Below are 15576 nucleotides of genomic sequence, written 5' to 3' on the forward strand. Positions count from 1 at the left end.
TAAGGCAAGATTGAAATTTAAAAAAGTAAAAAAAAATATTTAAAAACTTGTGAAACAATAACGTCAATTGATTACATATAATTTGTGACACTATATATCTTTGAAAACGATTGAAAATAAGACAAACCTTGTGGTGCAATTAAGCTATTTCAACATGATTGTTTCAATAAGATAATCGACATAAACATTCAAAAAAACATTTAAAACTGTCAATAGTCATACAAAAAAAAACATTATAATATACAAATCCAAAAATGACTTATGTATAGAGAGAAAATAATAAAAAAGTGGATGCATGCTTTAGATATATGACTAGAGTGCAAAGCGATAATGAAATTGCAGAAGGAATATAAGACATGTTCTACAAGTGTTACCTATTTATAGAAATACATTAAGTAATATCCATGCAATTGAATTTAACAATAACCTTAATCAATAATTTGTGAACCCCAAGAGCTTGAAAATTGATAAAATACAAAAGAAGTACCGTAGAACCTCGATAACTTAAAAACCTCTATAACTTCAAAAAATAATATGTTCCCTTCCCATCAGAACCCAAAACCTCTATAATATAGAACCTTGATAACTTAAAATATTTTGTGTTTCCCTTGGACTTTAACTTATCGAGGTTCTACTGTACCCAATTTTAATTAAAAATTGAAACAATATCGTAAAGTACAGTAATACCCCGCTTAGCGCGACCCTGTTTTCGCGGTTTCACTATAACGCAAATTTCAAATTTCGCGCTCAAATACCACGCGTTAAGAGTGCGTATAAATATGTAGTTGTTAACTTCTCTATGGTCGCGGTATCGTGTCTTGACTGTATATCAAAATGTAATCTGTAATCAAATTAAAAACAGTGTTGGGTATTATGAACGTATTTTACAAGAACGTAAACAATACGCTATCCAAAAGACAACAAATGTATTTTTCCGTAAAAAATAAGAGTGTTCTCAGAATTAAAGTGATTTGTATTATTTGTATTAATGTGGCTACAAAGGAAAAGGAAGACCGTAGAAAGTATGGATGGATTGTGTGAAAGAGGATATGCTTAGGAAGGGAGTGGATTCAGATATGACGGCTGATAGAGATGTATGGAAGAGCAGCACATACTGTGCCGACCCTCCGTAAGGGATAGGGGCAAGTGGATGGTGATGATTTTTTGCATTAAATTTTGACTATGTTTAATCAAAAACCTCGATATACGCGAATTTTAGATATCGCAATTTTTCTTCGGAACGTATCCCTCGCGTAAAGCGGGGTATTACTGTATTGTTAACATATAAAAGTAAAACAATGCAAGCAAAATTCAGCTTTAACTTAAAAATTACAAGCCTTCTTTTTCACTGGTGTGCAAATGTGATATCCCCGCGCACTTAAGTACTACAGAATAACATTTGTCATTACATTAATCTCAAAAACTTGAATCTCTTATTTTTGTGACTTTGTCATATCATAAAATTTTAAAAGACCTATAATACGATACTAGTAATATTTAAAACAGTTTAGTTAACCACCAAACATATTTAATCTATTTTGAATCTGACATTCAAAATCATCCGAGTCTATAGAATTTGTTACAGGTCAAAGACTCTAAATTACAGCTAAAACCAAACCAGTGAACTTCTTGTAATTACAACCATCTTAAATACTCTAGTAAATAACTTAAAAAACAATAAAGAAAAATAAAGCATAATCTGATCTCCGATTGGTTCGTTCCCATTCTTAATAAGGCATCTTGACTTTTGACATCTGTCAAAATGGACCATAACTTTTTTATGTAAACAAATAATTCGGAATACATAGTAAAATATGTTAATAAATAAATTATCTATCAATAAATTTAACTTAATCATTAGCTCCAAATCCTCGGCTTGTCTCCGCCAGACGAGCACTGCTCCTTTGTACTTCTTATGTTGGCACCACCGCCTTCGAATACGTTCCGTTTCACTTCTGGCTCTTTGTTTGCGCTGCATTTAGAAATATAATTCACATTTTTAAACTTGAATAATTAACATTTTGCTACTTGCAAATGCAAATGCGTGAAAGCAATTTCAGCCAATTTAAATACCCAGCAAATGCAGATACACAATGACCCAATCGACGCGCTAACATTTACACTACAAAAGCAACGTGCAAATAAGTTTTTGTCCTGGAAAGTGATTGAAAAGCCTTAATTATAGCAAAAATAAAAGAAAAAAATTAACGTAATAATGAAAAGTATAAATATTTCTCATCATTTAGTATATATGAGAACGAAATAATCGTGCAAAATAATAACCCTTAACCTTCGCAACTTTTCACGGTTACAGAAGTATATTAATTGATGCATGTTTTGTAAACGCGAATATACTTTCAATAAATAATTGATTTACACACAAAAACAATATCAGTTTCCGCCCAATATTTGCTAAACAATACCAATTAAAATAAAACAGACACGATAATGTCATAAACAAAAATGCAGATATCGACTCATTACGTACAATAATGATGATAAAATGAGGTATTACCCGAGTTAAATAAACAACACATATCTTTTATTGTTGACGGAAAACCGTACATAAATAAAAAGAAACTTTAAAAAAACAAAAAGGAATAACAATATATAGAGATCGTATGTTACAAAAGGCTCGAAGGAGCCAAAAAATTGTAACAAACATCACCATCCCATGTGTTTCGGCTTTGATAACGACGTAGTTTACGTGGCATACAATATTAATAATTACACAAGCCAAGACTGGAGATAAACAAAGCATGAATCAGACACTTCGTTCAACTACGTGCGGTATATTGCGTAGGCAACACCAATACGTTTGGGACACGTCAAATGACTAGATAAACAAGATACTAAAACACAAAAGCACGACACTGACGAAATCCGAGAAGAGGTGAATAAACAATTCTACGGTCTAACTTAAAATTGTACTTCCTAATTTAAGAGAGTAAAAATATCTGAATGTTGAATCGCAAGGTTTAACTGTAAAAGTAATGAATAGATTTTTAGGTCTAACCCAAATAAGAAACTTCTATCAGCGAGTTTTTAGTTTCTCCTCTTTCTTTCGAGAGAAAGAGATTGTGGTTCCTTCTCAGGGTCTCTTGTAACTTGACTATAGTCTATATCTATACTATAATATAAAGAGGAAAGATTTGTATTTTTGTATGTAAGTCAAAAACTACTGGGCCGATTTTAAAAATTCTTTCACCGTTAGAAAGGTAATTTATTTTTGAGTTACACAAGCTATTATTTTTTAATTTCAAGCGGACGAAGTCGCGAGCAACAGCTAGTTAGTAAAAAGCAATAACTTGCACGTGCTAAATTGTCGCAATTCGTCGCGACGAGAGAAATTTTCAGCACAATTATGTTTCGCGATATTGCAATTTTTATAGTTTTAATGCGTTAACAATTTACTACTGATAAGATTTCGTACACTTTCATGATTTTTGCGCGACTAAAGTACGCCGAGTTTTGTATTTATCTGGGATTGTATGTCAGTACCATTGTTACCTTTTGTTTCTAAACGATTGCAGCTGCTGTAAGAATTATATTGTTTCGCGGTAGTTCGGTAGGCATATTGATTTTTAATTTACGCTTCATGAACGTTAGTTATGAGTGTGGAGGTACACCGGTAAAGGTAGACTTAGAAAGAGATGGATGGATTGCGTGAAAGGTGACATGATCAAGAAGGGACTGATAAATGAAATGACGAAAACCTTTTGTGATCACCCTACGGGAGTAGGATGAGGACGCTGATCTAATTTAAACTTCATATTCACATTTAAATCTAGATTACTACCACGCTACCTATCTCCATGTATTTATAATTCCAAATCGATCGACAGCATTCAGTAACAGCGACCTTGTCATTTTTCTATCGTATTTATGTTTAGCCCGTATCTATTTAACTCAAAGCATTGTTTTAACTAGTCTCGTATACGGGCATAATTGAAGGTCTAACTTTTTCACATAATACTTAAATAAAAACTGCTATGTTGCAACTAAAATTATATTTCTTCTCACAGACAGTCTTAAAAATAAAATTTGACCAGTAATGTCATAATGAAAAAAGGCATTAAAATGATATAAAATCGGAAAACTATACTTAATAGAAAAATAAATAAAACTTAAAAAATATTGAAAGGTAGCAACGTACAATCATTTCAGGTGAATCGGTTTAAAACTTTGTCAACGCTTGAGTCAAAGTATGACTACACTCTGATCGAGCATGCGCAGGCGCACGTATGCTTTGTACTAATGTCCTAGTCATTAGGATTACTTAGATTAAGTCGTGAAACTCACCATTCATCATTAAATGCTAAGCAGAAACTTTGTTAATGTGAACAAAGCTTTAAACACACAAAACATTTTAAAATAAAATATGGTTCTAAGGGCAATGGGAAACAACTAATTACTTCAAATAGATAGAAAGCATGTTTAGTATATTACAAAATCTAATCTACATAGTAGAAAATAATCTCGTTTTTTTAATATAACGATGTCTGTATATTTCATACAGTGACGACTTAGTGCACACACCTGAAACTAAACTATCGCACAACTGTTTAATCTCACTTTGATTCCTATTAACTTACATGGATATTACACTACTCGATGTTTAGTTGTGCAACTAAACAGTTGAATTGGCTGCGAAACTGTATAATCAAAGGTGTGCACCTCTACTTATAATTAGGCCAACCATCACTTCGGCCAAGAACATGCTTGCTCCAAGACCTCATACGTGCGTCTTATTGTAAATGCCACATAAACCAACTTTCGATTCGACCACACAAGTGAAAGGTGCGTGTCTGTTACAGACATTGACGCGCTAATTTATATTAAATTATTGTGTAAAAATATTTATTTGAAAGATTTATGGGGCGTTATCGTCGCTTCGCGACTAAGCCCCCTGTAAAATAAATTTAAAAAAAAAATTGAGTTACGTTGTATCCTAGGTCTAGTCAGCCTTCAATCAATTACTAATAAACTTCTCAAATTACAGTAGTAAAATTAATTATAGAAACAATAATTCTAATTACAAGAGTATTGTAATTGACGACGTAATAACTGAAATCGATTTAAAATCAAAAGACTTTAAAATTTCATATAATTTGGTATAACTACCGTTTCATATCATACTAATATTATGAATGCGAAAGTTTAGATGGATGGATGGATGTTTGTTAGAATTTGTAGCCTAAACAATGAATATATATAAATGAAATTTGGTACATGTGTAGAACATAGTCTAAAAGAACATAGAAGATACTTGCTTTTGATTGTTTTTAATTCCACGCGGACCGAGTCGTGGGCAAAAAGCTAGTGAAATTATAAGTTGAAATACAAGAACTCTTTTAACAATCAAGGTACGAAGCTTATAAAGCGAACTCAAAACATGCAATATTTGTCCTACTCTCCCTAGTTACATAAATGATGACTTATTACATAATCTATACTATATAATAAGACGAAAGAATTGTATTTTGTATATTAAGATAACTCAAAAACTACTGAGCCGATTTGAAAAAATCTTTCACCATTAAAAAGGTAATTTATCTGTGAATAACATAGACTATGTATGTATTTATAACATTGGTTGAAGAGGAAAGTTTTGTATTTCGAATGTATTTGATTCACGTCAAAACTACAAAGCCGATTTTTTAAATTGTCTTTTATTATTTTTAAACAAGCGGACGAAGTTGCGAGCAACAGCCAGTGACCAATAAGATAGTTGATTTCGAGAGTGACTTAATGAATCAACTCTAGATCACAAATCTAGATCAGAGCATCTTATTTAAATAATCGTGTTAAAAACTTTTTATTCAAATTCAGACGTGTTATGTGTTAAAATCCAATTAATTTCATAAAAACCTACATAGGAATATATTGATACGCCGCAAATTACGTATTTTTAACATATAAATCAATAATAGACAAAACAAGAACGATATTTGAACCAAAACGTTACCACGTATATACAATGAACGCAATACATTTTTACGTAATATATTTTTTATGTAATATTACTACAATGACCGTATTATACGTTAAAAGCGAACAGGTATACAAAGACAATTTGCTATGGACACGAGGCACCAATCATGCTTCATACTAATATTACAAATGCGAAAGTTTAGATGGATGGATGTTTGTTAGAGTTTGTAGCCTAAACGCCTGAAAGGATTTCGATGAAATTTCGTATAGATGTAGAGGATAGTCTGAAAGAAAACATGGGCTATTCACTTTCTTTTTTTTAATTCCAGGCGCACGGAGTCGCGGGCGAAAGCTAGTCAATTAATAAACTTTGCAAAGCTTCTAGTGCGATCATATTATACATGTACGTTTTTATTAAACACCTATTTTTTACTTTCTTCTAAAACATTCTTCAATCATAAGTAGTATTAATTATTACAGCGCACAAAATACTGGTTTAGATCGAAATTATACAAAACTAGCTTTCAATCGCGACTCCGTCCGCGGGAAATTTAAAAGAAAAAACAAAAGCAAGCCGCCTATGTGTTCTTCCAAACTATTCTCTACGTCACTAAATTTAATAGAGATCCGTTCAGTAGTTTAGGCCTTAGGCTACAAAACACCTAAACTTTGGCATTTATAATATTAAGTAAGAAAAAAGATTGACTAATAATTTATTTGGATTCCTAGTTTGGTATGCTCTAGCAGGACTTCGGAAGACTAAGATTGGATAAAGAGGACATACCAGTAAAAGTAGGTTTTGATCATACTAATATTATAAATGCGAAAGTTTGTATGGATGGATAGATATTTGTTAGAGTTTGTAGCCTAAACTGCGGAACGGATCTCAATGAAATATGGCATAGATGTAGAGAATAGTCTGGAAGAACACATAGGCTATTTGGTTTTGTTTTTTTAATTCCCCGCGAAGTCGCGGGTGAAAGCTAGTTAAGAAATAAACATTTCCCGAATCTATTAACACATCACCGTCTCTACAGTGTGTTGCTAAGCCAGAGTCAATGTGTTTCATAATTATCATTAGACAATAGGAATTCGATTCTTTGCGTCGTTTTATTTTCTGCGTCACTTATTATTACGTGATCGTATTTTTGTTTTAAACACAATGAAACGGATAGTAATAGACTGCGAAAATCCAAATGTACATTCCAGTAAAGCATTGTTTTAATAAGAAATTGACAAATACACATTACAAAACATGTGGTGGTGGCTCCATATCACGATGGAGGAGACGCATAGGAAGGGGAAATAACCTCTTATGTGCGTCTCCTACTCCGTCAATTAAGGGTAGGCAACGCATCTGCGTTTATGGATGTTTATGGGCAACGGTCGCTTTACATTTCGGTGGACTCAAGTGGCCGCTTGCTCGTTTTCCACCTTATATTATAAAAAAAAATAAAAAGTACAATGATCCTTATGGCAAACATCCAAATAATTCTGCCCCAATATTGGCAACAAAATAACATGTGGATTTTGGTTTTGATATCCAATGTTTTGGCAATATTTACCTATTTTTTGTATAGAAATATGTTTCTTGAAATTCAAAAGAAATTTATCATAGTGAAATCAATAAAGCATTATGTTTGAAAATTTAAAGTGATAAAAACAATTAGGTAGATAACAATTATTACGCAATATTACTAAAAGTTGGGTCAAATTTATATAATCTAGTGGTTTTTTGACTTTAAAGAGGAAAAGGTTCTCAATTCTTCTGTATTTTTATTACTTCACTAGGTGTTTCTCACGATTTTGTTCCCGTCAAATTAGAAAAGTAAAAAAAATCGCCTATGTTACTGATAAATTATCTTTAATGGTGAAGGATTTTTGAAATCGATAAAGTATTTTCTGAGCTATTTCTAATCAAACAAAAATACAAATCTTTCCTTTTTAACTTATTAATATATACAATTCCCTTTAGTTGGCTTTTCTATAATCTTTTTTACCAAAGAATTACATTATTGTTAAAGTCATGCACTCATCGCAATATAAAAATCAATTAGTTTTAAGAAACTACGAAATATTAAGGAAAAGAAGCAAGAAATAAGGTTTTACGATAAGGGACCATTTCAAAGCATAATAAGCATTAATGTTAGAAAGTTTAGCATGCCAATAATACAATGCAGAAATTTATTGAGATTAAAATACTATCAACAAATTATTTTTATTACAGTTATCTGTATATTGAAAACTTTATCTTTACATGAAGTGTATTAAAGTAATTAAGAATTTCTGCAAAGTTAATCTCAACAGGAAAATAATTCAAATAGGATTGTTTTAAATAACCATCAATTTGCAAAAAATCTGTTAAATATAAGACTGATGGAAGTTTAAAATACAATAAGTAAATAATTAAAATCGTACCTGAGCATAATCCTGAAGTTCTCCAATTGTCGAATACTATTCGAGAGTCTTGCAAATGCATTGAAGAGTGCAACAATTTCAGTTCTCTGCAGTCGTTTATTTGCCTTATGTCTGACTGGCAGCGTTCCTTGCACCGGATCTGCCTCAAGGCTGTCCCATTGTGAAGAAAATAGAATCTTCAAAGCGGTACCTAAGCCTTGAGTCTGTAATTTACCCCACAGTTTGCATTTGTCACAGCCAACACAATCCATTATTCTCGAAATATTCCAGAAGTGTTCACGAAACTCATTCTTCAACTTTGCAGCTTGACTACCCCCATTAAACATCGCAGATTCATTAAAATGATCAGGGAACGAGTATATTACACTCAGCATATTGCTTATCGCTGCCCTTGTCTCTTCATCCTCTGTGGGGTTTCCAGTAAAATAATCTTCGGTTTCCAAGTATGGACCAGCTTTGGACAATGCACGCATTTCCAGTAAATAAACGAAATACAAATTTTTCAACCAATTGGGACCTTCATTAAGGGTTTGAGATGGATCAAAGCGGCGTTGAAATTCCTCCAAGTTGGGTCCCCACTCACCATCAGGTGGTGCAGCAAAGTCTACTCCTTTTTCTGACAGCAAATAATTTGAACACAAATGAATATTAATACTGCTATGGAGACCAGATACTGCTCTATAAAATACTCTTTTCTCTAGACACATATTACTCAAATCGGAACTGAGTACATATGGAAAGGATTCATATGGGTTTAATTTAGGTCTGAAGCAATTTTCCTGGTAAATACTTCTCCAAATCCTATGAGCAGAGGGTCCCTTATAACCTGTATACCTTTCAGGATTTAGAGACAGGTCCACATACTCGGCCTCCACATCTCTGTCATCACATTCACAGAAATTCTCCAGTGCACTGTCATGGGCATTCCATTTCGCTATTTCGTACTGGCTAGCTGCACTTATTGTCATATTTAGGTAACCTAAATCGGGATCATGGTCCTCATCAGTACTACAAGCCGTTTCATCAATCTTAGTGTACTTTTCAGCTGGCGGCTCAATTTCGTGCTCGTCGACATATCCCGGAACGCTCTCCTTCGAGCAAGTTTTAATATGACAATATTTCATCGCACACCTGCTGTCGTCAGCCCAAAATGGACATTCCTTTTTCAAATTGACCTTGTAGAAGCGAAAATAATCTTTACTGACTAGACTCTGAATGCGGGGAAAAATCTTCACGTTATTAAAATAGTCGATAGTGTCAACATTGCACGAACAATCCCCCAATGCACCGTGAAGAGCGTCGAAACAAGCATTACTGTCGCAAGGCGCCGTTTCATATAGTTCAGTGTCGTAACTAACCGCCTGGACTATCGCTACAGTGAAAATCATAAACATAACACAACAATTTTTCGATGCCATTTTTGTAACAATTACGTTCGCACCGATTACTTTAAGACAGAAATATGCCACTCCAGTTTGATGGAAGACAGCCAATGTTTGTTCAAAAAAATGAATTTGTTTTTAATCACATCACAGTAACTAAAGAATCATAATTTCACACATCAAAAATAAACAACAAGTGTACTAAGTAAACCAAAAAATTACATTCGGCAGCAAACGTTCAGACATATCTAAATAATGAAACGAATGAAATGACCAAAATATATGACTTCTGACGTTCGTGGAACAAGGAAAATAATCATGTGTCAACGTCAAGTAAATGTCACTTGACACAGGTTATAAAGATTTTATTCATGTGATACAGAAGATATATTTTGGAATGTTGCCATTTAAAAATATTTTAAAACAATTTATATCTCTTCAGATTAAATTGAATTTAATATTTTAACGTTATTTGCAATTAGTTGATCGAGAGCATATGGCATGAAGCCAATTCGACTATTTAATTTCTAAGTTTGAGCGCTATTTTCGTATTTTTTTCTTCTCAAATATAAAAGTATGTTTCACTGTGCCAGTATTTGGATTTTGTAGTTTTAATTAAATAATAACTGAAGAATTTGCAACAAAAACTCCATAATGATACAAAATTGCTCAGATATACTGAAATGAAGCAAGGTAGTCAAAAATATGCCAATACGCATATACGCAATAATAACGCAAACCCAACGTATATAGATATAGGATACAATTTCATGTTCGTGAAGATAAGTCAATTGCGTCAGTGGCTCAGGGATATAAGCTCTTGACTAGCTCTAGTAATCTGCCGGTCTTGGGTTGGAATCCCGCAATATGCCAATGTTTTTCAATTTTCGAATTTAATATGTACATAATTTACCCGACATTCTTACGGTGAAGGAAAACATCATGATGCAACCTGCACCTAAATTTCTAGTCACAAGTCACTTAGTAGGGGATAGTGAGCCGGGGATGATGGAGTTAAGTATTAAAAGGATATATTAAAGAAAAGAAACACTTTAGTTGGTGGAACTTTATTTATAGCCAAATAATGTAAAACATATATTAATATCTGAAATGCTTAAGAGATTCAATAATACATTTACTCCCGCTTACACAGCAGCTCTATCATATAAGTCGAAACACTTATTAAATCACATTTACATAGAAATGCATACAAATATTAACATTATAATCATATAAATATAATCTGGACGTCTAATAAGTTGAAATAGGAAAATACTTTTTTTAAATGGTTTCTTATAATTTTAACATTCGAAAGTGTCTTAACTAACTTAATCTTAACCTTAATAATATATCTGAAGTCATACAACAAAAATGTATTAACCAAAAAAAAAAAATTAACGCATATATTATCTGTGATGGAATTAAAATGCTTAACAGAATAAAAATAACAAATACTCTATTTATCTGTACCATTAGTGTTGGTAACATTGCAGTTATTTGATGCGTTCGTAATAACTCGTTATTCTCGAAACTAAATATGCTTCGAGAAAGAGTTTTAAAATATATTTGTGTTCGATAAAAGTTTTCTTTGAATAAGGTGGGCCAGCATTATCTCTTAATATAATAACTTGTACATATTTATCCATGTGCAGTCCACGATGTCCTCTCGTTCGTTGTCTCGAAGTATTATTTAAGCGTACCTGAAATCGATATCGACATTAATTTAAGATAAATCGATTATTCTAATCTGTTAAAACAATCGATAATTTTTACTGGTACCATAACAAAAAGGAACTAAAAAACGCAAGTTAACACAAAACCGTGCAAGCAAACTAAAAAAAATATAAAAAATCATGCAAGCTATTATACATCACATAAAACATTTGAAGTAGTGTTGCCATGGCGAAAACATTGTAATCTATGGCATCACATACAAGTTATTGACTACATCTTTAGCGTGCAGTTAGTATTTACATAAACCCACTTACCATGTGCGAAATTAGTTGCGACATATTTTTAACACTTAATTTTAAAATATTACAAAGTATATTTCAGAAGTTCCAAAACAAATACAATCTTACTAATTAATTAAGTATTTTCATATACCATTTTTTATCTTGTTTTTTTTTTTTAATTATTTACTTAACTTAAATATAGGTAATCTATAAAGAGATAAATAATGTATCAAAATCTGAAGTCTATAACAACTTGGTAATATCACATTTTAAAAACCACAACAAAACATTTATTTTCAACAAAGGCGATCAAATTTCAGGCCTTCACTGTAATTTAATGAAAATTTCAATGTCCATTATACAGTTAAAAGAGAAACAACCGATGTTATAAGAAATCTTTATTGGAGATAATCATATTATAAACTCCTCTAAAGGCACTATTAGCAAGACAAATACAAATCCAATGACATACAAAACAAACCGGTTAATACGACATCGGTCGAAATTACACCGATTATAATGACGTTAATTCCAAGTACAATACCTGTGCAGACTATTGAATATAACAATAATGCTGATGTCGATATAACCGGTTTGAAATTACAAATATATTATATCAAAAAGAGCTCTTAAATAGATGACAATTTGGCACTGTGATAACACGTTCACTGCGTAACAGGCCGATATCGACCTGACGCGGTACTTAATCTTGTGGCGGACAATGAAAACCATGTCGCTTTCGCTAGTATGAAACGATTATCTCAGATGTACATTACATAAAATGTTTTTATGATTTAATATACATTAATGTGGTGGGTCTAGAAAGACCTGCCACGCTTTGGCGGAAATATTATTGGGGGCGCATTTCGGCCCGCCGCCGCAATAGATAAAGAATTTTGCTTCCCGCAGTAAACGTGTTAATGTTTTATCATCATAAAGACCACAAGTGCTTCTAAACATGGAAAAGCTAAATCTAAGTCATTTTAAACATTATTAAAAAGCTAAAAAACATCTTTAAGTTAATATCGTAGTAAAAATGATTATATTTTTTATATCATCCTTTATTAAACACAAAAATTATAGAAACACAAGTCTTTATGTTGTTAATATTAAAAATATTCCAAATTATGAACACAGAATAAGTTTGGCAAGAGAATAATAAAAATATTCTAAATTATAGATTAATAATTACTTAAACGCTTGGTAAAAAAATTACTGGCACTTTTGTGCTCTTTCGCATTATGAGATTCTTTTTTTTAATCAGTCGATTTTAAATTAAATGCAATTATTGTCAGCCATGTTTTACTATTGTTATTAAATAGAAAGACAGGATCTAATCCTAATTTAATTTTTTTTCGTTCTAGAACATTCGAGTACTGTTTTTTAAATACAAAAAAGGTAGAAATCTTTTGTGCTTTTTTTAAATGTTTGAATTATATGTCAACATCCATTCAATTCCTTATTTGTATAGTTACTTGTTACTTTTTCTATAAATTTGTTTTGATTTTGAATCCAATATTTTTTTAGTTGCCTTTACCATTTTTTTTTTCAAATGTACAAAAATAGAAGAGTTACAGTTACAATTTGCACAAATATTTTGTTAGTAAGCTATACAGACCCAAAATAAGCATATTATTTACGTTCAGATCGCAATAACAAGACGAACAACATTTTCTGATTAAAATAAACGATTTATAAGGCATGAAACAATATTGACAATATAAAAAAATCTTGTAAAAATGAATATAAAACATAGAAATGCAATGTTGTCCGTCTTTACATATACTCACCATATAAAAACATCAATAAATGTGTTATAAAAACATTGTAACAAAGTTAAATATCAAACCAAAAACCTTTCATAGTATATTTAACCAAAAATCCACTCGAATTTTGTTACCAATTAAAAAACCAAGTGGAATTAAAAAGAAAAGTGTCGTACAGCCATGCAGTGACACAGCCACCTCACAAATAGCCAATTAAAAAAACATAAAATGTGTTTTATAGGTACCAGTTGGAAAATATAAAATATTAGTAGCGAGACCTTCTGTCCATGTTTCTTATGGAGTTGGCGAGGCACAGCGCGAACAGCGCGCCAACCACCTGTAATTACGTAAAAAAAACATTAATGTATTGTTTCGGCATTACGCAAAACATTATCTAATTATGGCATATCCCTTAGAGTATTATAAAAAAGGTACTGACATAAATAACTAGACAATTACCTAATGTAATTAATTAAGTAGCATTCGTAAAAAAAACTAATTAGAACGTGACCAGTCACCAAATTATTAAATATAGTTTTTGAATTATTTCAATACATACAAAAATACAAAATTTTCCTTTTTACAATATTTGTATAGATTTAATTTAATTCCAATACTCCTATTTCTGATAAGAGCATATTAAAAATCCATTACTGGTTTTGTAGTAAAGTCGACATACCTCAATACAGGCGACGCCGATAGCTACACCAGCGATGGTCTTGTTCCACTTGTCGTAAAGGTCGGCTGTACGCGGACCGCAGCCGATGGCATTAGCATCAGCGATGGTGCAGCGGCTGAGCAGCTTGCCCACCACGCCGTTGGCACGTGTGCAGCACGAGTCGGGCAGATCGGAGACGCCAGCGATCACGCCGTAGTCCGCCGGGCTCGACTTACCGCAGCACTCCAGCTGTACACGAGCGTAAATTTATTACAGAGACTAGAAAGGTGATAGACCAGATTTGCCTGTCCTACGCATCTTCTCCGTCGTCAAATCCACTGTTTCTTCCCATACTTTCCACTGAAGAAAAGGATGGAAAGGAAAATGAGTTAAAATAAGGCCTCCAGCACTACACTCATCAGACGAAACGCGGAATTGCTCCCACTTCACGCCTGTCTTCTGTGTGGTCGTGGTATTGCTTCGGGCGAGCCAGCCCATTCGTACAAATATATTAAAGCGGGCTCTACCACTGTTGGCGTTAGGACAAAGTTGACATTAGCCTAATTAAGAACAAATACATTTATGTTGTATTAAAGAATGAGTCATTTATATTAATAGACTGAAATAACATATTTCCAGTGGATTTTCCTCGTTTATAATCTGTCTGTTATGTATTTTGTACAGCTAATTATAAATAAAGATATAAGGCAAAGTACTTGTTGCTGGATGTTGTTGAACACAGTATTAGCTGCGGGGTCGGTGGCGCGTTTGTCGAACACTCCATTGACGCTCTTCACGAGGGCTTCCTTCATCGTATCCGCGTATGTGAACATTAGCACGGCCAATACCACTTGCACTATGATGATCACCAAAAGGAAGATCGCGTACTGCAAACAGAATGTCACTTTATCAGACAGAGTTACATTTTTAGAATAATTATAAGAGGAACCAAATAAGAATTATCTTACATTACGACAATATATTGATTCCTTATATTGGAAACTGAATCATGCCATATATACAGTTTCTTTTAATGTAGCTAAATTTAATAGAAAGTAATTTTAAAATGATACTGTCCCGCCTAAGACATAAAAAACCTGGTAGTCTTGCATGACACGTCGCAAGACACGATCTAAAAGGAAGCGGTGGAAACGAAAGCCGCTTTCCATAGAGAGTTCAACTCGCTCGGTAGTTTGTACTATTGGAATTCGTAACAACACGCTTGAGGTCAACTGGTATTACTTAGTCATTGTTGTACACACAGACTTTCTCCAATTGTTGAATACTCAATCTGTATATTTTTTTTAAACGCGTTAAATATTAGACAGGACTTTACAACACTAGAATTGACATGTTTCATACAATGTTTTCATTAAGCGACCGTTCGCACGGGCAGACTTTGTACGCCGCGGTAAAGTTCAAGGTCAGCAGACTTTTTACGCCCACGAGATAGGTGTTCGTAC

The 15576-nt window shown here is 32.7% G+C and overlaps 2 protein-coding genes across 3 annotated transcripts in view; both read right to left on the bottom strand.

Moving 5' to 3' along the window:
• Positions 1 to 1062: 1062 nt before the first annotated feature.
• LOC106104894 (ero1-like protein) lies at positions 1063 to 10035 on the bottom strand. The gene is made up of 2 exons (XM_013285093.1): positions 8353 to 10035; positions 1063 to 1972 (listed from the first exon to the last, which is right to left on the bottom strand). The coding sequence occupies exons 1-2, from the start codon at positions 9768 to 9770 to the stop codon at positions 1858 to 1860; spliced, it is 1533 nt and encodes a 510-aa protein (XP_013140547.1). The 5' UTR covers positions 9771 to 10035; the 3' UTR covers positions 1063 to 1857.
• A 750-nt stretch (positions 10036 to 10785) lies between these two features.
• Positions 10786 to 15576, bottom strand: part of LOC106104860 (CD63 antigen-like) — a 21967-nt gene continuing 17176 nt past the window's right edge. Inside the window, exons 3-6 of one of the 2 annotated variants that reach the window (XM_013285049.1) lie at positions 14830 to 15000; positions 14135 to 14362; positions 13701 to 13792; positions 10786 to 11434 (exon numbers count right to left, since the gene is read on the bottom strand). In XM_013285049.1, coding sequence (XP_013140503.1) covers positions 13721 to 13792; positions 14135 to 14362; positions 14830 to 15000 — 471 coding nt within the window. In that variant the 3' untranslated portion in view covers positions 10786 to 11434; positions 13701 to 13720. The remainder of the gene's footprint in view (positions 11435 to 13700; positions 13793 to 14134; positions 14363 to 14829; positions 15001 to 15576) is intronic. The other variant, XM_013285058.1, reaches the window with a different exon arrangement.

Source organism: Papilio polytes, unplaced genomic scaffold (assembly GCF_000836215.1).
Source record: "Papilio polytes unplaced genomic scaffold, Ppol_1.0 DF824270.1, whole genome shotgun sequence".
Classification (NCBI taxonomy): Eukaryota; Metazoa; Arthropoda; class Insecta; order Lepidoptera; family Papilionidae; genus Papilio; species Papilio polytes.

Coding starts and splice junctions, on each gene's coding strand:
- LOC106104894 (XM_013285093.1), bottom strand. CDS start 9,770: ATGGCATCGAAAAATTGTTGTGTTATGTTTATGATTTTCACTGTAGCG. Junction 1,973..8,352: donor AACTTCAGGATTATGCTCAG/GTACGATTTTAA, acceptor TTCTAAATGCAG/CGCAAACAAAGAGCCAGAAG.